General features: G+C 42.7%; 1 protein-coding gene across 1 annotated transcript in view; it reads left to right on the top strand.

Annotated features, from left to right (window-relative positions):
- SOGA1 (suppressor of glucose, autophagy associated 1) overlaps window positions 1-22793 on the top strand; it is a 65485-nt gene that overhangs the window by 23474 nt on the left and 19218 nt on the right. Inside the window, exons 2-9 of the mRNA XM_015425240.1 lie at window positions 5801-5863; window positions 11339-12099; window positions 12172-12577; window positions 14934-15101; window positions 17264-17389; window positions 18765-18995; window positions 20504-20611; window positions 21647-21814. Coding sequence (XP_015280726.1) covers window positions 5801-5863; window positions 11339-12099; window positions 12172-12577; window positions 14934-15101; window positions 17264-17389; window positions 18765-18995; window positions 20504-20611; window positions 21647-21814 — 2031 coding nt within the window. The remainder of the gene's footprint in view (window positions 1-5800; window positions 5864-11338; window positions 12100-12171; window positions 12578-14933; window positions 15102-17263; window positions 17390-18764; window positions 18996-20503; window positions 20612-21646; window positions 21815-22793) is intronic.

The raw sequence follows: 22793 nt of genomic DNA, 5'->3' as shown, positions 1-22793 counted from the left end.
CTATCCTAGTCTGACCAAGGCCCATCTAGCCCAGTATTCTCTTTCTAACAGCAGCAAGCCAGATGCCTCTTTTTTAAAAAAGTTTTTTTATTGATCATTTCAACAGATACCACAATAATACAATAATAGTAGAACATAAATAAGCAACCAACTTTCACTACATAACACTGATTTTTGTCAATTTATAGTTCTCTGCAACATTAACCCTTTATTACAACAGAGTTATAAATTTACTATTTCTGTTATTTTAAAAAGAATTCGGGTTTTCTCGATCAAAACAACATTTTCCCAAAAAAGGGTACCATTTCTCCAGGTAGTTTGAAGTAGCCAAAGGGTTTTCTGATCTCCTAATGTCTTCTGTTTTTTTGTCCATAATGGCATAATCCCAGATTTTAGAATACCAGGCTTCTATTGAAGGGGAGTTTGGCATCTTCCAATTTGTGGCTATAACGTTCTTTGCGGCCAGTATTAATATTGAAATGAGCTCACATCATATCTTGGGCGGTGTTCCCTCTAAGCTGAGTTAGTGTGAGCTAGCTCAGTTTTTTAGCCTCCGGATCACACTTTTTTGTCTTAGCTCAGGAAGGATGGCTCCAGAGCGAACTTAATTTATACAGTAGCCCAATCGCTCGCTCAAAACTTTAATGCAAGTAGCTTACGAAGTTGAATTTTTGCTCACAAGACTCCACAGCTTAGAGGGAGCATTGATCTTGGGAATGTTTCACTCTTGTCAAAGGTTTAATAGGACTAGTTGGGGACTCTCTGGTAGTGTGTAACCAGTTATGCCGTTTATATGTGTTAATACTAGTTTACAAAAAATCTGGATTTTTCTGCGAATCCACCAACAATGAATATATGAGCCAGCTTCACCACAGACCTTCCAGCACAGTGGTGAGTTAGCAGGAGCTATACGGTGAAGTTTTGTGGGGGTTGTATACCATCATGCCACTAATTTAAACAACTGAAAAAGAAAATTCAGCGAATTTGAGGTCAACGTAGGGGAGTGCCAAATGTGTTCCCATTGAGCTTCTGTAAATTTGGTTTTGCAGTCTGTTTGCCAGGCTTTTGTGTATGAAGGAAGTTTCGCAGATGTATTAAGAAGCAGTATTTTATAGATCCTGGATATTAATCCTTTTTGGGAATCATTGTTATCCAAAAGTAGTTTTTCGTAGTGTATTGGGGTCAGCCAGATGCTTCTTGATAGCTTGTAACAATGGTACAAAGGCAACAATCTCTCCACTGTTGTTTATCTTCAGCATGGGACAGATGCTGCCTTGAAGACTTCATTCTTAATTGTTATGGGTAATAGTCACTGATAGCCATTAGTCCTCCCTCCATGAATGCGTATAATTTGGCTATAAACCTATGTAGGGCCTGGTTTAAAATGCAGCAAAATAAGGTGGTAGAATTAGGAGGTGGCAGAATGGGCTGAACCACTTCAGACTGCAGGTTGGGGAGGCTCATCTTTAATGTTCTCCATGTAAAACCTTCCTGAAACAAACAAACACTAGTACATCAGGGAGAAAGATTCTCACCTAATTTTCTTATGTGCTGTGTTCGTTTTGTGCTTCTAAGGAATAAATAATGTAGGAGAACTCTGAAATGCTGTAATCCCCCATCTGCAAACTGGACCGGTACAGTCCATATGACCCTCTGCCACCTTATTTGCACTGCAGGCCTGCATGTGTGAACCAGTCCTAAGATACTGGCTGTAAACATATTCCATCCTTCACCATCAGTATTGACAATCTATGTTGTTGTTTTTCAATTCCTCTCTTTGCAAATGTAATGAAAAGGACACAGTTAGCAGAATGTGTGTTGGTGGGCCAACTGCTTGCTTACTTGAAAGTCCTGAGATATTTTTTTTTTTTGTCTGAACCTTGAAAAGGAGGTTCATCCATAAAGCTGCAGCCAGGGTAATTAAGATGAAATCTTTTTTAAAGGACCTTGTAATGAATAATGATCCTCTTGAAGCAGAGCATGGATAGTTAGTCACACTCTGCCTATATGATCAAGGAGGTGCCATGCATTTCAGCCTTTTATAAAGAAATTGTGGTCTCTGATATCACAGCTCTGGCACCATATTTTCTATGCAGCACTGTCCTTTCTTTTATGGGACATGTTTCTGTTGCTACTAACTGAGTTGTGTTTGTTCCCCTTCTAAGTGTACTCCCCGCTTTGATGACAAAGTTGGACATAATTCCCCGTGCTGTTCTTTTGGTCTCACATGGAGGGATTATGCCTGTCCAGGATGACAGATTTTGACCAAAATCAACATGTATTTTCAAGAACAAAACAAAACAACCAACTTTCGCTACATAACACTGAGTTTGTCAATATATAGTTCTCTGTATCTCTTTTATTACAACAGGGCTATAAAATTTACTATTTCTGTTATTTCCAAAAGGATTTGGGTTTTCTCGATCAAAACAACATTTCCTCCAAAAGGGGTACCATTTCTCCAGGTAATTTGAAGTAGTCAAGGGGTTTTTTTTTGGTTCTCCTAATATCTTCTGTTATTTTGTCCATAATGGCATAATCCCAGATTTTAGAATACCAGGCTTTTGTTGAAGGGGAGTTTGGCATCTTCCAATTTGTGGCTATAACGTTCTTTGCGGCCAGTATTAATATCAAAATGAGCTCACATCGTATCTTGAGCACTAACTCTAAGCTGAGTTAGTGTGAGCTAGCTCACAGTTTTTTAGCCTCCGGATCACACTTTTTTGTCTTAGCTCAGGAAGGATGGCTCCAGAGCAAACTAATTTATACAGTAGCCCAATCGCTTGCTCAAAACTTTAATGCAAGTAGCTTACGAAGTTGAATTTTTGCTCACAAGACTCCACAGCTTAGAGGGAGCATTGATCTTGGGAATGTTTCACTCTTGTCAAAGGTTTAATAGGACTAGTTGGGGACTCTCTGGTAGTGTGTAACCAGTTATGCCGTTTATATGTGTTAATACTAGTTTACAAAAAATCTGGATTTTTCTGCGAATCCACCAACAATGAATATATGAGCCAGCTTCACCACAGACCTTCCAGCACAGTGGTGAGTTAGCAGGAGCTATACGGTGAAGTTTTGTGGGGGTTGTATACCATCATGCCACTAATTTAAACAACTGAAAAAGAAAATTCAGCGAATTTGAGGTCAACGTAGGGGAGTGCCAAATGTGTTCCCATTGAGCTTCTGTAAATTTGGTTTTGCAGTCTGTTTGCCAGGCTTTTGTGTATGAAGGAAGTTTCGCAGATGTATTAAGAAGCAGTATTTTATAGATCCTGGATATTAATCCTTTTTGGGAATCATTGTTATCCAAAAGTAGTTTTTCGTAGTATGTTGGGGTTAGCCAGATGCTTCTTGATAGCTTGTAACAATGGTACAAAGGCAACAATCTCTCCACTGTTGTTTATCTTCAGCATGGGACAGATGCTGCCTTGAAGACTTCATTCTTAATTGTTATGGGTAATAGTCACTGATAGCCATTAGTCCTCCCTCCATGAATGCGTATAATTTGGCTATAAACCTATGTAGGGCCTGGTTTAAAATGCAGCAAAATAAGGTGGTAGAATTAGGAGGTGGCAGAATGGGCTGAACCACTTCAGACTGCAGGTTGGGGAGGCTCATCTTTAATGTTCTCCATGTAAAACCTTCCTGAAACAAACAAACACTAGTACATCAGGGAGAAAGATTCTCACCTAATTTTCTTATGTGCTGTGTTCGTTTTGTGCTTCTAAGGAATAAATAATGTAGGAGAACTCTTGAAATGCTGTAATCCCCCATCTGCAAACTGGACCGGTACAGTCCATATGACCCTCTGCCACCTTATTTGCACTGCAGGCCTGCATGTGTGAACCAGTCCTAAGATACTGGCTGTAAACATATTCCATCCTTCACCATCAGTATTGACAATCTATGTTGTTGTTTTTCAATTCCTCTCTTTGCAAATGTAATGAAAAGGACACAGTTAACAGAATGTGTGTTGGTGGGCCAACTGCTTGCTTACTTGAAAGTCCTGAGATATTTTTTTGTGTCTGAACCTTGAAAAGGAGGTTCATCCATAAAGCTGCAGCCAGGGTGATTAAGATGAAATCTTTTTTAAAGGACCTTGTAATGAATAATGATCCTCTTGAAGCAGAGCATGGATAGTTAGTCACACTCTGCCTATATGATCAAGGAGGTGCCATGCATTTCAGCCTTTTATAAAGAAATTGTGGCCTCTGATATCACAGCTCTGGCACCATATTTTCTATGCAGCACTGTCCTTTCTTTAATGGGACATGTTTCTGTTGCTACTAACTGAGTTGTGTTTGTTCCCCTTCTAAGTGTACTCCCCGCTTTGATGACAAAGTTGGACATAATTCCCCGTGCTGTTCTTTTGGTCTCACATGGAGGGATTATGCCTGTCCAGGATGACAGATTTTGACCAAAATCAACATGTATTTTCAAAGATAAGAGTCCAGTAGCACCTTAAAGACTAACAAAATATGTGGCACCTTGAAGACTAACAAAATATGTGTCTTTAAGATGCTATTAGTCTTTAAGGTGCTACTGGACTCATGCTCTTTTCTACCGCTATAGTCAGACTAACATGGCTGCCCACTTTGATGTATGTTTAAGTTATTACTAATCATTTGGGAATATCCCCCCACTTCATTTAAACTGCATTACTACTTTTGACAAGCTATGCTTTTCTTGCTGTAAATGTCACTACAACCCCTTCACTTAATGTGGGAGGATACACTCCCGTATTTGGAATACTGGTCAGTACTGCCCCTTGAGTAGATTTTTGGTGCAAAGTAAAAAAGGAAAGCTGAAGATGGGGGAAAGAAATGGAAAACGTTGGATGAATAGGGGGACAGGTGCTGCCGGGGGGAGAATTGTAAAAAGGGTAGGTGGGTAGAAGAAAAGGAAAGGCTGCTAGAGGGAGGGAAAGCTGAGCCTGCGTTGCGGGGAGGGTGGGGTACAAATTGAACCAATAAATAAATAAATAAGTAGGTTGGGGGCAGGATAAGCTGAAAAGGGGAAGGACTGCTAGAGGGAGGGAAAGCTGGAGATGGGGACAGGGTACAGAAAGAGGGAGGTAAGTGGGTAAGGGGAGAAGCTACATGCACTGCCAGGGTGTGGGAAAGAGGAAACGCAGGAGGGAGAAAGGGAGTGTGTGGAGATAAAATTCCCGCCTCACATAAGTCGTAGTGAGTCCCACACTTGTACAACATATTTTCCTATATATGTTTATTGTTTATGTGATTAATTTTTCCAGAGTTAATAAGTTATAAGGTGTATGATTATGATGATGCACTGTTGAACATTTGAATGTTTTCGATACTACAAAAAACAGTCATTTATATAGCTAAAATTTCATATATCTACTAAATAGTATAATTTTATATGGGAACTGTTAAAAATTATGCATATTTGTGTTGTTAAATCATTAAAATAAGTTTAGTTGATATGAGAATAAGTATTGCTGAGTTTTTAAAAATCGTTTTTTCCATGGCTTTAGCATTTTTGGAAGTTTTATATTTCTAGTTCTAAATGTAACTATGGATGCCAAAATATAAACCAGCAGATTTCTCTCTCTCATACTCAGTTCTAGAATTAAATCAAACACTTAAGAGGGAGTAAATTACTCAAATTTCATGTTGGCAGTTAATCCAGAGTAATTGCCACCATTTTTACCATGTATTTATATCCAGGTAGGTGGAGATAACCTGAATGATACAAAAACAGGAGGGTCTGGAACTGATATGAGGTCTACTTATGCGGAAAAATAAACACCATTAATCCATTTTGTTTTTTATTTCAGAATTCTTTGAAGAAAAGAGGATCATGCTCTCTTGGGAAGGCAGACAAAAAATCATCTGCCCAGGTATCGCTCTAAAGTCATATCGTGCATACGTTTCTATTGTCTTTTGCAAATTCAGCCTGCAATGTGCGCTTAACATAAAGGCTGTATTAGCTGTGGGAATATTCCTTCCTTCCTTCCTTCCTTCCTTCCTTCCTTCCTTCTTGAGACTCAAGGCAGATTGTGGAAGACAAAATAATATAATACATATAACAAGTAATGCAAGAATATAAACCCACTGCTTAATCTGGCATACAAGGACAGTATTCCTGCTCTTTATACCATCAGTCATAGTTGACGTTGACTCCTGAGAGCTGGCTGTGTGGAGTATGTTGCTTATGGAATGAAGTTCTAGCATGTGGCTTCCTGAGCCAGGTGTGTTAAGCATAGTGCAAACGTGCCCAAACATGAGGAGCTATTGCTGTTCCCTGTGGCAGGAAAGCTGTGCAATGAGCTTTTAGGCTCAAGCTTGGCCACCCTTGTGTGGCATCTTAAAAAGCATTAGGAGTGGCCCCATGCTGCAAATAAATGGGGTGGCTGGGTGAGGAGGGAGTTTTTGTAGGCAAGCCGGGTGGTGAGCTCTGCTTTGCTTGTCTTTCATCGGACGCCACTTTGGCTTTTATGGTTCCAGCAGTTGTGCACATCACAGTAATTAAAGCCCTAGTTAGGAATGGGCAGTAGATCTGTACATTTTCCAAAGTACCTTAGCTTGCCTACCTATCCCCTGCTGTTGCATACTTACAAGTTGCAGCATGCTCTGATAAATAAGTACTTTCCATCTGCTGACAAGCTGAGGGGGTTTTATTCTTCCAAGTGATCTTAAATACATTGGTACCATGATGCAAAGGATCAAAGCTGAAGGTGTAAGGGTACAGTAGTGGCACTTTTGGGGGTGGTTGTTCACGCAGTTGCTTTTCTTATGCATATTCGAATGCTAATGAACACATTTTAAATAATGGCAGAACAAACTGGCAAACCCCTTCCCTCCATTTTGTGTGTAGGTTTAGTGCTTGGGTTTAGTAGTCAAGTGCTCTGTAGTGTGTTGGCTGACCCCAAAGAGCAGTAGAACATCAAGAAGCCAAATCCCCCACAATGATGCCAAGGGGTGCCATTAGAAAGAAACAAATGATGCAAATGAAATAGCTCAGTGGCAGAGCAGAATGAGGGCTGGGATGAATTGCAGCACATTGCCATGTGTTGTTGATTTTTAAATGGAGTTTATGCCCCTCACCGAGACAAAAATTGATATTGTAGATGTGCACGAACATTTTGTTAGACGAATAGCTAGGGGAATTGTTCATATTTCTACTGAAATCAGTCGTGCATTCCTGATTTTGGGTGTCTGAGCAGCATTGCCAATATATTCGTGATTTGTTCAGGGACCCTGAAATGGATATGTTTACAGCATATAATATATTGGAGCAGCAGCTTTATCTCCCTAACAGAAATAATCAGAGGAGCTGTGGTTCTCAAGAACTAGGATTCTTTTGTGCCCTTGAGCACCAGGACTAGATACGACATCCTTGTTTGTACTTCAGATTCCTCAGGTGTCAAAAGGGCAGCATAACAAGCATCACCATACTCTCCTTCCATTACCATGGAAAAGGGTTGCCAAGTGTGCTGAGTGAATGAGATGGGCAGATGGCGGGTTGTGTATTTCTTGGCAAAGCTCTAATACTAGTCAATACATAGAAAGTGCTTTCCATGCAGTTGTTTTTAGGGTAAAATGGACACCTGGAAGAGACAGTGGTTACACCAGTTCTTTCCCTCCCCATCGTTGCCAGTGTCTGGGGAAGAGACCAGATGTACCTAGAGAGTATGCAGCTGCGTGGGAGAAAGGGTACATGCCATACTCTCTGTCAGTTTGGATTCCCAAGCTACTCAGTCTTCTTGAGAGTTCTTGGACTTCCTGTCTGCATATATCAGCCAGGCATACTCCAGTACATGATTTATATGAGAGGGAAAAAAACTTAGCAGGAAATTAAAGGGCCCATCTATCTTCTTTGTGCAGGTCCATAACTGCCATCTGCACAGTTCTACAGGGTTAGTGATTTAGCCATTCTTCTACACAAATGGCTAGTGCTTCTCCTGTAAATTGTCCTTTCTTTAGAAGGCTTTGGGAGATCTGTGCTCAAAACATCAAATTCTTTAAGACTGCTATGCTGCGCTGACCTGGATAGCCCAGCCAAACCCGATCTCGTCAGATCTTGGAAGCTAAGCAGGGCTGACCCTGGCAGGTATTTGGATGGGAGACCTCCAGAGAATACCAGGGCTGGGAAGCCAGAGGCAGGCTATCAAGCCACTGAACGCTCTCCATGCCCCATTATGAGTCGCCAGAAGTCGCCATGATTTCCAGGCATGGGCATGCACACGCAAACACACACACCAAAAAAAGCAAAAATACAAAGAATGAGAGACTACAGTGCTGTGCACACTTACTTGGGAGCAAAACCCATTGAACACAGTGAGACTTTCTTCCGAGTAAAGATGCATAGTGTTGGGCTGCATATATTGAAAATTAATGTAAGTGTACACATACCTTGAGCCGATCCACTGTTTCTTCATTCCAGCCTGCCTTTACAGTGGAAGAAAAAGTGCTGCAGACACAGCATAAGCTGCACTAGTTTCAGGACTCACAGTGTGGTTTTGGTGCCATTCAAGGTTCTCCCCTTTTACATTACACTTGGTTTTGGCACGAACTTCTCCCCAACCAGAATATCACAAAACAGTGATCAAGGTTTTGGGTTTTCTGGAACTTTTCATCAGGCTGGATCTTTGGTACAAAATTGGGAATGGGGGGGATTCCATTTCAACACATGACCAACTACAGAACTATGGGCTCCTCCATAATCCCCTGAAACATCTCCCCCTCCCCTTTTTTAAATTGAACATCCAGCCTGATGAGACTGGGAAACTTGGAAGCTTGTTTACTATGTTGCGATGTTTTGGTTGATTCTAATGGAACAGGTAGCCCTGATCTGCCTTGGCCAGGTTAGGGCTAAGCAAGGTCAGCCCCGGTTAGTATTTGGATGGGAGTCCACCAAGAAATACCAGGGTGGCTACGCAGAGGTCGGCAGTGGCAAACCACCTCTGAATGTCTCTTGCCTTGAAAACCCTATGGGGTTGCCATAAGTCGGCTGTGAGACTTGACGGCAAAACAAAAAGTCTGTTACATTACTGTTGCTTTTGGGATTTGATACGTAAGCTTTTTGAGGTACAGTGAGCATTTGAAAATCAGGCCCCAGTAGTCAAAAAAGCATGACACATTGCATGCTGCTTTCCTGTTAAAGGGCTTCTTTTGAACCCCAGAGCTGAAACTGTGTTTGGTTTTTGAGAGAGCATGAATACCTGCTTGCATAAAAAGTTAAAAGTCACTGTGTCCCCAGCTCTTCCTTGGGTGGTTTATTCTACAGTGAATTTTTGGTGCTACTTCATGCTGTGCTGGAATCCAGTGCAATGAAGTTTTTCTAATTGTAATACAACAGTCTAGGGACTTTTAGAGAGTTAATAATAGCCTCTTTTCAGCTCTGGGCTGATGCAATCTCAGGCATGACGGTTGCAATTGAATGTTCATACTGTACTGGCCATCTGGAAAGGAGCTCTTGAGTGCCTGGTAGAGAGTGTCTTTACTGGGGGAAAGATTTTTCGAGTTTTTTTCCCCTCAGTGAGCCATGGAAACAGGAAATGAACGCTGAGGTTTAAAACTAACGGTCACTCTTTATGAGGTAATATTTATTGAGGGAAAATTTTCAAATCTTCAAATTGCCACAGGGAATCCAAGAACTCTCTAAACTGTGTAGCATTTCCTCATGGTTTTCTTGCTTTCAAAAGTCTGTAAGAACACAGCTGAGTCCCCCTCCTCCATTTCTTTCAAAAAAGGGAACAGATCCAGCACTTGGAAATGTATAGACAGTGACTTAGTCACATTTCTCTGCCTGTGTTTGGAAACAGCCCAGAACACAGTCCCAACTGTAGCCTTGTTTTCTTCTTTAGGGCTTATTTAGGAACAAGTGATAGAATTTTAAGATCTGGCAGGATTAGAAGGCCATCAACTCCATCTTGTTTCCTGTTGGCTGAATTCTACCCACACTTCTCACACAAAGTAAATTAACCTTACAAGCAATTCAGATGCACAGAAAAATCATATGAAATGTTTCTTCCTGGGCTATACCACTCATTGGAAGGCTTTCCTTGTAGATATCTGATGGATTGGGAAACTAAGGGAATGTTTTTGAAATCCATCATTGAAGTCCAAAGAAAAAAGCATTAAAAGGGAGACTGGAAGAAGTAAGCATGTGTTAAGATTGGACTAGAATAGGTGACCTCGGATTTTGTGGCAGAATCCAGGTATTCAGGAAAAGATATATTTGCTTAGATTGGGGGTGGTGGGAGCCTCAAACCCTTGTTAGAATATATTTTAAAAAATGAGTACATGGAATTGGAAAGATAGTGGATTTAATTATCAAGAGCGAGCATGCATACTCTTGAAGAAAGGATACAGAAGATTTGTATTGTACAGAAAAATTGTTAGGAGGAGAAATCAGTTGGTCTCATTATAATTTTTGTATTATCATATACGTTTAAAATTTATGCTCATTTCCCTGTTTTTAATATGTATTTGGCACAAGGCTTGTTTATTTCTAATTTTTTTGGAAAGCTAATAAAGTGTAAGATTCAGAGACAGGCTTCTCTCTCTTTGTCAAATCCACTCTCTGTCAAATCCACCAATTCCTTTAGTAGAAGCCACTGTGGGAGCAAGCATGTTAGAAGTACAGAACATATACATGTTAAATGATTTTATTTTCCTTTTGAAAAATCAGCAAAAATCTACACATGGGTAGTCTGGTCATGAAAATGGGGCTCCCCTGAGATTAAGTTTCCCAGAGAATCCTGAAGCCGATGTGATTGCAGATTTCCCCCGTCATTGTGGGATGATTGATTCTCCTTTGATGAGCTTTTTGGCATTTTTTTAACTTGCCCCTTTCACAGACATTCTACTTTCCCACCTGTTCCAATCTGTAGAGTTTGAAAACTGTAGGCATACTGCCACCATCTACCCTTTAGATTTTTGACATGACAGCATTCTCTGGAACTCTGCTAGACCATTCAATGGCATTGGACTTGTATGATTATACCATCCATAACAGTTGCTGAACTGGTCTCCTATTAAAACCCCCCTCCCAAATTTATTTATTGGATTTCTACCCCGCCCTCCCAACCAAAGCTGGCTCCTGGAATCACCCCAGGTTACTTGTTCTGCCAGTTATTTTTCTTCTGGCAAGCTTTTCTTGATAGCCACATGTAGCCTTGACTCCTGCTATCTTCCCAATGTGGAGGGAAATTCCTTAAGATCCTTTGCCAGTGTGAGGGTAGAATTTGGAAGTAAGCAGATGAATAGGGTTGGGGCTTAACCTTTTCTCAATGAATATCTTTTTATCACCTTATAAATTTCAGGGTTTTAAAAAAAAATTCTTGCACCATTTTCTTTCTTAATTCTAGGAGGACAGTGCAGACCTCAAGTGTCAATTGCATTTTGCTAAGGAGGAGTCTGCTCTGATGTGCAAAAAACTAACAAAGGTAGCCAAAGAGAATGACAGTATGAAAGAGGAACTGATGAAATATCGGTCCTTGTATGGGGATCTGGAGAGTTCCCTCTCCATAGAGGAGCTGGCTGACTCCCCTCATTCCAGAGAGGCAGAGCTGAAAGTCCACCTGAAGCTTGTTGAGGAAGAAGCCAACATCTTGAGCCGGAGGATAGTGGAGCTTGAGGTTGAAAACCGAGGGCTGAGGGCAGAAATGGATGACATGAAAGTGCAAGGAGACAAAGAACTCTTGGGGCAAGACATCCGGTTTTCCTTCTCCATGACAAACTGTGGGGACTCAGGGGAGAGTGTAATGGAACTCAGAAGGCATTTGCAGTTCGTGGAGGAGGAGGCAGAACTGCTGAGGCGGTCGCTGATGGAACTGGAGGATCAGAACAAGCTCCTCATGAATGAACTCAATAAGTACAAGTCAGATCATGACCTGGACATCACCCTCTCTGAGGACAGCTGTTCGGTGATCAGCGAGACCTCCCAAGAAGAGCTGGCCACTGCCAAGGTCCAAATCAGTGAGCTGAGCGGCAAGGTCAAGAAGCTGCAGTACGAGAACCGAGTGCTGCTTTCTAACTTGCAGCGCTGTGACCTTGCCTCGTGCCAGACCACCCGGCCCATGCTGGAGACAGATGCTGAGGCTGGAGACTCTGCCCAGTGCATTCCAACGTCCCTTTGGAGAGAGGTGCCAGTTGGGGGAGAGAATGATGCTAAAGAGAGAGCACCTGGAAATAGTCTTAGCAATATTAACAAATCTCATGAAACCAGCCCTAGCAGGTTTCTCAAATCGAAGGACTTTGAGACTCTCCTTGACATCAGGGACCAGGCTGCACTGGTCAGCAAAGCCATCGATGTCCTGATCTCGGATGCCAACGGCTTCACCTCCAGCCTAAAGCTCTGCATGGATAATGACTGTGCGGAGCTAGTGCTGAGCGAGGCCATGGACAACGAGAGCACCACGGATTCTAAGCTGATCAGTGCCATTTTGATGCGACTTGGGGTCCTTCAGCAAGAGCTAAACAGCTTCATGAAGAAGGTGGACCACATTGGTGACTGCCTGAAAGGCCAGAAAGACTCATTGCCAAGTTCCAGCTCCCAGGATGCCACAAAAGAGGCTTTGCGGAAAGAGCATAACTCTGAATTCCAGGTGAGGGTTTGCCCTAAGGTTGTTGACAGTGATTCTCTTGCAGTGATTATTGCTTTATTTGCCATGCTGTTTTCTCCTGCTTTAACAAATCAGAACCTGACCCTGTTAATGTAACTTCCCTTTTCTGCCTCCTTAGAGTGAAATGACACACTAACAATTGGCTCACTGCATGGAACTGAGGCCAATGAGAATAGGACTCTGGTTTAGCAGAGTGTGCGTGGGGCAGGAGGTGGAGAGACTCAAACACTGCGCTGCGACTGCTGCTGACTTTTATTTAGTTCCAGATGGAGTGCAGGTGTTCTGCAAAACAGAGAAATGACATAGCCCTCTCCCAGAGGGCTTCCATTCAGTGGGTAGCCTAACATATTTATTTTTTGAGGTGGGAAAAGCCAACATTCAGTTTTAACAACTCATTTTCACATATGGAGAGAGTTGCTTGAAATAGCACCACTGTGAAACTGTAGAGTTAACTAGATTGGAGTGTGTGTGGGGGGGGAGTATACAGGCACCTATAAGAACGTTTGCATATTCCACAGAGGAGAAATAGCAACCTCAGAGGACCAAGAGCAATTGAAATGGCAAAAAAAAGGGGGGGGAGTGGTTTAAATTCCAAATCTCTGCACTGTGGCTCTGACCCAGATTTTTTTTTTCAAGTGACAAATTTGCTTGTGGGCCTCCCGACAGCACATTCACTTCTGGCTTCAAAAGCTTGCTTCTGGGGCCTGAAACGTTAGCTGATGGCATATAAGTAACACCCTATATTAACAGAATGTTCAAGCTGATGATAGCTTATTACTTGTAGTCCTTGTCACTTTCTACCTCCAGAATAATTCTTAAGTTAATATTTGAGCTGGTTAAACCAATACTTTTTATCAGTGCACTCCTCAAGGGAAGCTATTTCTCTTGAATAATCCCCAGTGGGAAAAATCTCCCAAATTATCTCATCAGAGTTCAAATCTACCTTTTTCTGTCACAGGGCATTTGAGGGGTGCAGACTGAGATCAGGAATATAGCATGGTGGGTAAAGGGTTAATCCCTTTTGAACACATCACAGCCCTGATCTGGACTAGAGTCCCTACTGCTACAGTTTAGAATTCTAAAAAATTAGCAGGAGATCCCAGCACTGTGCCTAGCTGTGCCCTAACTGTGCCCTAAGCAGTCCATCAACTTCAGTGGACTTAGAAGGCTTAATATTGCACTTTTACTTCTACAGATCAACATGACCATTAAAATTTTATTTCAAGTGGGGTATGGCTTTAAAGTCTACAATCCACTAGAACTCTTGAGTATCAGGTGTTGGGCTTCACAGTAGATCTTGAAGATAACACAGAAATGTCGTACACCTGGTATTGGCTCTTCCACGTGGATTCAAGAGCATGAGCTCGATAATCTATGGGTATAAAAGATGGGGAGTGTTTATTGAAGGACAAGATTAGATTTCCTCTTAACTTTAGGATTTATGCTTCAAAGCATTGGCCCAGGAAGAAAATTTCAAGGCCTGTTTGACAAAATTTGAAGAGAGAGGAAAGATCAAACTATTTCCTGATTTTGAGTGTTGTTTCATCTTTGCTACTTCAGAAAGCTGAAGGGAGTTGTGCTGCAACCCCTTGTAGCGTCAGAAGGCAACCATTGGCCCAAATGCTTGGTTTGGTTGATGTAGTCACTTCTCTGGAGGGTCATAGGGCCTATGGAAGTAAGGTGTTATTCACATATCAGCAAGCTCTCCTGCATTTGCCCTTTGAAGACTGGACTTAAAATGATTGCTGGAAATGATGTCTCTACAAACACATGGTGTATCTGCTGCCTTGCCAAGCTGGTCCTCTACCCATGAGATGTCAGCCTATCTGACTGGACTTCTGGACACCAAGAGGCAAAGTAGCCAAGGCCTTCTTTGCTCATCAGGAGCTGGTGTTACAATTAGACCAAGACTCAAGAAAAGCTTAAAAGGAAGGGAGGGAGTTCTGGGGAATTGGACTGGGTTGACAACCTCCTGAAGCACACTCCAATTTTTCAGAGTTCTATTTTTGCGCATGCTGCTGGCCTTCCCCTTCCAATCCTAACTAGCTTCAACCCCACCCCTGGCACTGCATGGCACCATAACTGGTGTTTGCGCATTTTTTCCCTCTCTCTCTTTTTCCCCTCCCCCAAAAATCCAGTCCACGTGTCTGCTCATTTTGTGTCTCCTTTTGTTTTCCACTTTGTCTTCCGCCACAGTAGTGAAGCTCCTCCTCCTCGTCATCCTTTTTGTTGTCTTGTAGATCTCTTATTGTTCCTGAGACCCATTGTTTTGTTTGTTTTTTCTTTTCTTTTTTTCTGCTCTTTTGGTTTGTTCTCATTAACTTGCCCATGCATGCAGCAGTCTGAATTTAGGGAGGCCCCAGACTGGGACGTCGGGGAGAGTAGGTCCTCTGACCTCTACCACAGCAGTAGCAACACCAGCACCGTTGATGTGGGTGCCAATGTGGAACTTGACCGGAGTTACAAGTCGTACCAACCGGAGGAGAAAGACTCTTATGCATCTGAGGTATGTACCCACTTGACCCCAGGGTAGGGAGGTGTAGGGTTGCCAGGTCCCTTTCACCTGCCAGTGGGGAAATGGGGGGGATGTTCTGGGAGTGGGGGGTGACATCACCCCCTATGCCCCCCAAAGCAGTGACACTGCACACGATGTGCCTGCCTCACCGGAAGTGAAGTCGGCATATTGGGGGGGGTGATGCTCTGGATTTTGGGCAGAACTCTATGGAAAAGTTGGCATCAAACCATAGAGTTTTGCCTGAAATCCGGAGCAGCACCCCCCACACACACCAATGTGCTGATATCACTTCCAGGTGACGCAGGCATGTCGCGTGCAATATTGATGTTTGGGGAGGGGGGGGTCCCTCCTGCCAGCCAGCTCTGGATTTTGGGCAGAACTCTATGGTAAAGTTGGCATCAAACCCCATAGAGTTTTGCCTGAAATCTGGAGCAGCACCCCCCCCACACACCCACCGTGGCATCAAACCATAGAGTTTTGCCTGAAATCCGGAGCAGCACCCCCCACACACACCAATGTGCTGATATCACTTCCAGGTGACGCAGGCATGTCGCGTGCAATATTGATGTTTGGGGAGGGGGGGGTCCCTCCTGCCAGCCAGCTGACTGGCGGTGAGCAGGAGCCTGCAAAATCAGGGGATCCTCTGCCCCCAGCGGGCAAATGGCAACCCTAGGGAGGAGAGAGGCTCTGGGGAGAATGTCCTGGCTGGAGAAATGGCAGTTCAAGGCATATATGTCTTTAATGAGGTGAAAAATAAAACTTGGGAATGGAACATAATGGGCATGAAGGCAGATGTAGCAGTCAGAACGCGTCAGATTGAGAATTCCCAGTTCCTAGTACTCACTACTAATCCAGAGGAGGCACTTGAATTTGTTTTGCACATGTCTTACTTTTCCTGTTTGTGCCTACACAACACTAACATATAATTTTTGGAGACATGGGCAATGCTTTTTTAAAGCTCGCATTTAAGAATGACAGCATGCTTAGTATTCGCTTACTGATTTTAATATTGTAAAAAAAGTCCAACATAGTCCAACATTATGAGTACCCGGTTATGAACTCATTTCAGCTTTACAGTCTTCCTCAGATGTAATCCTATATTGTAAGGAGGTGTCAGCTCCTTACAAAATTTAATTTTTAGAAAACTTACTTCTGGTTCCATAATAAGTGTTTAAGGTGCAAAAAAGCCTCCTGGATTTTGTTGGCTATGCTCTCCTAAGCACTATTTATTATAGTAGTAGCAAACCAGTCCTTATTTCACCCGGCTAGAAGCCTTCATTTTCTGGCTGGCAAATGCTCTCTACAACTAACTGGATCCAGACTCTATAAAGATTCTAGGAGTTAATTCCATGCAGCTGCCTGATGAACATCACTTTCTTAAAGTAATATGACATTATTGCAGGCTGTACCTCTGTAATTATATCAACTATTACATTTCCTATAAGGAACCAGAAGTAAGTTTGCTAAAAATTAAATTATTAAATCATTATAAGTTTAAAATAACTAATTTCCATCCAGCTACATGTGAATTTTCATTGATTATGGTTTATTCCAGGATATTATGAAAGAAATTACAATACTGAGCTGGATTAAGAAGCTGACACCTCCTTACGATATAAGATTACATCTGAGGGAGACTGTAAAGTTGAAATGAGTTCATAACTGGGTACTCATAATGTTAGACTTTTTTTACAATATTGTACGATTAAGAAGGCTGAAAAAACTTTTTGCAATTTTATAAAGTCTAAAAAGTTATATAAATCTTCTTAATAGTGTTCATATCACAGGGTTTGCTTGTGTGTGTGTGTGTGTGTTGGATGTTTGCCAGGCTAGGAAGTTTGTTTGGTGGCTACAAACAAGCCTACTAATTAACCAGATATTTCCAAGCTGCCTGATTTCTTGTTGTCTTCTAAAGTTGTCAGACTGTTAAACAGATCAGTTAAAAAATGCAAAGAACAAATACAGACCATCAGTGAAGCTTGCAGTAGCACAAGTGGCCTGAAAGCACAGAATCATGATCATAGGCCTAGGACACCCCTTACTGAGGCGGGTACAGTTTCCATATGGTTAGCAAACCTTACTTGAAAAGCAGACATGGAGTGTTCCCCCTATGGTGTCCCCTGTGATTGTTGTCTCTGCCACTGTTCCTGCAGATCAAGGAGTTGCAGCTGGTTCTTTCGGAGGCCAATGAGAGCTTGAGGGGCCTGCAGGAACAGCTCTCCCAGGAGAGGCAACTGAGGAAGGAGGAAGCAGAGAACTTCACCCAGAAAATCTGCCAGGTCAGAGAGATTTTCTGCTTGGGATGGTTCTATAGCATGCATGTTGTGCGGTGGCTCAAGTGGTTAAGATGCTGAATTGCAGACTGGAAGGTGGGTAGTTCAGCAGTTTGATGGAGTGAGCTCCCGTCTCTGGTCCCTGCTTCTGCCAACCTAGCAGTTCGAAAGCCAGAAATTCCAAGTAGATAAATAGGTACCGCTTTGGTGGGAAGGTAACAACACTCCGTGCACCTCGGTGTCTAGTCATGCCGGTCACATGACCACAGAAATGTCTTTGGACAGTACTGGCTCTTCAGCTTGGAAATGGAGATGAGCACCGCATCCCTAAAGTCGGATTCGACTGGCCTTCGAGCAAGGGAAACCTTTACCTTTACCTATGATGTCTTACTTAAGCTGTGCTGGTACTTGGTGGTTTTTCGAAAACCATAAAAGATGGCTGGAAATCTGGGAACGAGCTTCTGGAGCAGTTTTCTGGACTACTCCAGGGTGAGATCTCCTGTCACCATGGCTTTATCCAAGGCCTGCTGTGCTATGAGGGTGATTAGAACATTTTGCTGAATCTCTAATGTGCTATTCTGGCACCACTACCAGCTAATGAACCACAGTTGCATAGGATGCTGTCTTGCAAGCCTGAGAGTCCAAAGATTACTTTGTTTCCCCGCCCTTTCTGATTAAATCTTGTAACGATATATGTAGGCGAAATAAGACAGTTTCCTGGTGCTTTTAGTTAGGCTTCTATATATATATTTCATTTGTAAGTGTTGCATGGCCCCGTATTCAGATATCAGGCATCAAGTACAAGTTTCTATGAGTTTAGGTTACAGTTGTTCCCTCCACTCATCCACCCCAAATCCCCAAACAACAAAAGAGAATTTGGGGGCTTCTGGTTGCAGAGAGATTTGTGACAACATGCACAGAATGAATGGGAAGTTCAGAAATTTAAACTCTGTGTGTGTGTGTGTGTGTGTGTGTGTGTTTGTTTGTGCGTCTCTATCTGCTACCACATTAGTCCTTGTCAAAACGTTGGGAATTTGTCTAAAATCACTTTATATGGTCAAAACAGAGCTTATGGAAATATAGATTTCTTGCAAACCCTTGACTTCTTTTGTCCCAGAAACTTGATGAATAGCCAATCATTTCACCTGCGGCTGGGGAGCAGATTCAGGCAGTTCCTTGAATTCCATCATCTTCCAGAGCGTCCTTTGGAAGAGGGTACCCTCTTCCACCTGAGGCTATTGAAGTACAATATTTTTAACTACTAGTGTCTACAATCAATCAATAAACAATATCTTGGTGTCGTGTGCTGCTGGCCCCGCAATTATTTTACTCTGCTTAACATACTCGCTCTCTGCCTAACAATCTTGCTGTTTCTGTTCAGCTGAAGGAAGATCACCAGAAGGCCCTCCTGAGGCGGGAATTTGAGCTGCAGAGCCTGAACCTTCAGAGGAGGCTGGAGCAAAAATTCTGGAGCCAAGAAAAAAACCTCCTGGTGCAGGAATCCCAGCAGTTCAAGCAAAATTTCTTGCTCCTTTTCATGAAGCTAAAGTGGTTCCTGAAACATTGGAGGCAGGGCAAGATTCTGCAGAATGAAGGCAATGACTTCTTGGAGGTATGGTGAGCTGCAAGCACGAGCTCGCTTGTCCTCTCCAGAGCAAATGAGTGCCTGGGGAACTTCTGTACTACCACTGAGCGCTGGTGTGGCATAGTGGAGAGAGTGGCAGTCTAGACTACTGGGAGGACCTGGATTTGAATCCCAAGTCTGCTGTGGAAACTTGCTGGGTGACCTTAGGCAAGGCACTCACTCTTAGTCTAACCTACCTCACAGGGTTGTTTTGAGAGTAAAATGGAAGAGAGGAGAATGATGTTCTTAGCTGCTTTGGGTCCCCATTGGGGAGAGAAGCAGGGTGTAAATAAATAAATAAATGCGAATGCATTTGATTTTAGAATGGAGGAGAATGATGTTCTTAGCTGCTTTGGGGAGAGAAGCAGGCAATGACGGCATTTGCACACATTTTTGCTTGAGTTAATAGTTTTGCTGAGTTTACTTCTTTTCCAGTTCTGCAGAAATGGCCACATCCTTCCTTCCTCACTTCCCATAACCCATGAATTGTTATTGTACCAAGTGAAAAGGGGGAGAAAGATAAGATTAAGATAATAGGACAGATAGATTGCGTGATACTGTTTCTCCAAGAGCCATATTTTTTCAGTGTGGGCTCAAACAGTGTGTACCGAGAAGGGTTCCATGTCAGCTCAGCTGTATCCAACTCCTCCTGTTTGTTGTTTGTCTGTTCTTTGGAGGCAAAGCTTTCAGCATTCAGGTCCTCTCAGCCATATAAAGTATAGCAATAGATTCTGCACATGAGATTTAAGTTTATTTAGATATAAGTTTTGGTTTTGATCATATCCGAATGTAAATGAGAAATCTACCTTGGCTGCAGTATGCATATTAGGTGTCTCTTCTGAATTATCTCCTGCATGTGCTAAGACAATTGGCCTCTGCATAAGTGCAGAGAGAGCTGCAAAGTCTACTGCTGCCTCTAGAATGAGGCCTTGGCTCCTTGTGGCAATTTATAAGCTCCGTTCTGGCATACATCCACTTTTATCCCTACTTTTGTTAAGAGAGGCATCATTTTTGTTTGTTTGTTTTACTTGTCTGATAAGTCCCTCTCAAGCAGTCCCTCATCTGAATACAAGAAGGGGAGCCTTAGTCAGGCAGAGAAATAAAATGGCCCCTTGCTACTGCAACAGATTCATTCCTGATGAAAGCAGAATGCATGGTCTGTGGGCAGCTGAGTGATTGTAGGCTTGGGAACAACAGCCTCTTTATAGAGCAGGGTGGGGAGGAATTCAAGTGACGACTCTCTCTTTAGACACAAGTGTACTGTAGAGTGCCTGGTACAGAAAAAGCAACAAGGATGATGTGACAATGGAGCAACTCTGTACACGCTTCAGAGAACCTCATCTTGTGCTCTGATCTCTTCCGTTTACCTTGCTGCAGATAGTCCTCAGCCTTGGACTTTCCAATGGGCCACATACTGTTTCTCTGCACACAAAACAGGTAGTGCAGCCATTGGAGACTCTCCTGCTCACGTTTTGCTCCATTCTCTGCTTTTGCAGGTGAATAGCATGAAAGAACTGTACCTGCTGATAGAAGAGGAGGAACTGAACCCCCAGCAGCAAGCAGATAACAAGACATGTATTGGAGACGGCTGGTCTCAGAACGCGGTGAGATGGGACATGGGAGCAATGGGAGACCCATCATCTATGCAGCCTGGACTTCTGGAGATTCTTTGCAGTATTTTAGGACTGGTTCACTCCCCCCCCCCATTCATGTGCATCCCTTGATAGCTCCACTTGATGATTTGCATGCATCTGAATATATGAGCTGACTTTATTCTGTTTGACATGATGTGAAAGTTCTGTCTCTAGTGTTTGATCTGAGATGATTCATTCACGTATACAAGGAGATTCCAGTAATTTCATGAACAGAGTTCCCAGTGGTTTTACAAATTCAGTTACCTGGCTTCAGGGTTCTCATACCAGTCAGGAAAATGCTGTGAAGCTGAAGGCATAACCCTACTCCCCAGTTGCCTCAGTCATGACCGGAATTGGGGCCCACAACCTGTTGAACTCATTAAAAAAAACCCACAAACCTGCTGGAAGCTCCATTTAGCATCTCTTCTGAGTTGGCCTTCAGGTTCTGTTCTGTGGCCACCAAGGTCACTTTCATCTGGGTGGCACATTGTCCCAGCTTCCCCCCCCCCCTATAAACACAGACGTCTAATTTCTGAGGCTAGGCAGGGCTTTCCCAAACTAGTTATCAAACTAGGCTAATTTCCCCCTAGAATTCAAAGCTTGTGAGAAGGGGTATAACTCAAATCAAGCTAATTCTCTTTGCCTTTCGTTTTCTGTATGTGCTGCTTTGTCAAAGTTGACAGTGTGTATGTTGTGGTTAAGAGTATCAGACTTATCCTGAGCGACCAGGTTCAAATCCATGAAACTCACTATGTGACCTTGGACCATTCACACTCTCCCTTATCTACCTTATAGGTTTGTTGGACAGATAAAATGGGAGAAGGGAGGAATGTGTCTATGTCCCTGACTTCTCTGGAGGAAGGGTGGGGTAAAAATGTAATAGAAAGGAATTTCTGAAGCTGTGTTTCTGGAACTAAGAAAGATTATAGGAGGTGGTAACCAGTGGCTACACTGTCCAAAATACATCAGAATTCAGTAGGCACATTTTTTTTGTTGTCTTCGCAGCCCAATGAGTACATTAAGACCCTGTCAGACATGAAGGTGATCTTAAAGGAGCTGTGCACAGAGCTGCGTGAAGAGAGGAGAGGCATGAACGAGCTGCAGCAACAGTTTGTCAAGGCCAAGGCAACCTGGGAGATGGAGAGGACTGAGCTCAAGTGTCTCATCACACAGGTCAGACTTTCTTTTCTTTTCTTTTTGGCCCCCCGGAGGGTATTTTTTTATTGCATTTTATATATATAGACTACAAACTACAATGAAAAAAGGGAGGGGTACTACATTTAGGGAGAAAGTAAAAATAACCACTACTGACTAAAAACCCAAGAGAGGAGATCTTCAAAATATCTTATATACTATACTATCCCTTTAAACACTACATTCTATTAACTTAGTCAGTCATGCTTTTATAACTTTTAAATCTTAAGTTTAACTGTTAGGAAAGATTCCCTCAGCATCTCCATGTTAAAATATCTTATTTATCAGAGTTCCATTCAGAGTCTTTCAACCTTCATTTCTTCTTGTCTTGTCTCTTCCGCAGTTTGTAAGGACTTTTAGGAGCCACTGCACCTTTCTCCGACAGAGAGTCCTCTCCAGAGGACCCCGAGTCCAGCTCGCCACTGGTCCTTTTCTTCTTTATCCACCTCCCCTGGCTCACCCTGCTGTGCTCTCAAAAAGTCTCGTGCTTTTGCCACAGAGTCAATCTTTCTTTTCCTGGAGTTTAAAGGTCACGCCCTCCGGGTATAGCCACCTATAGCCAATTGCGTTGGTTTGAAGAAAAAGGATTAAATCTTTATACTTCTTTCTCCGTTGTCTTATTTCAAATGGAATATCTTTCAAAATCCGAATAGTCTTGTCCTCAATTCTCAAAGGTGTCCCCGCCTTCGCTCTCAGGATACAATCCCTTACGTGCCTCTTCGAGAATCTCACCACAATTTCCCCAGGCAGATTCTTCTTCTTTATGTATATGGAATAGGACCTGTAGACCACATCCATTTCGCTCATAAGATAGTCCGCCTTTAAATCTGTCACTGGGGCCAATGCTTCGCTCATCATATGCTTCAGATTCTCTCCTTTGCTCTCTGGGACATCCTGGAAGCGAAGAACCAGATTTGCTTTTTCCATTTGTATTTGTAAAAGCTGTTCTTCTGTTGTG

Source organism: Gekko japonicus, unplaced genomic scaffold (assembly GCF_001447785.1).
Source record: "Gekko japonicus isolate JY-2015 unplaced genomic scaffold, Gekko_japonicus_V1.1 scaffold2, whole genome shotgun sequence".
NCBI classification, from domain to species: domain Eukaryota; kingdom Metazoa; phylum Chordata; class Lepidosauria; order Squamata; family Gekkonidae; genus Gekko; species Gekko japonicus.
Note: the sequence above shows the minus strand (reverse complement) of the source record. Positions and strands in the feature narration are given on the sequence as shown.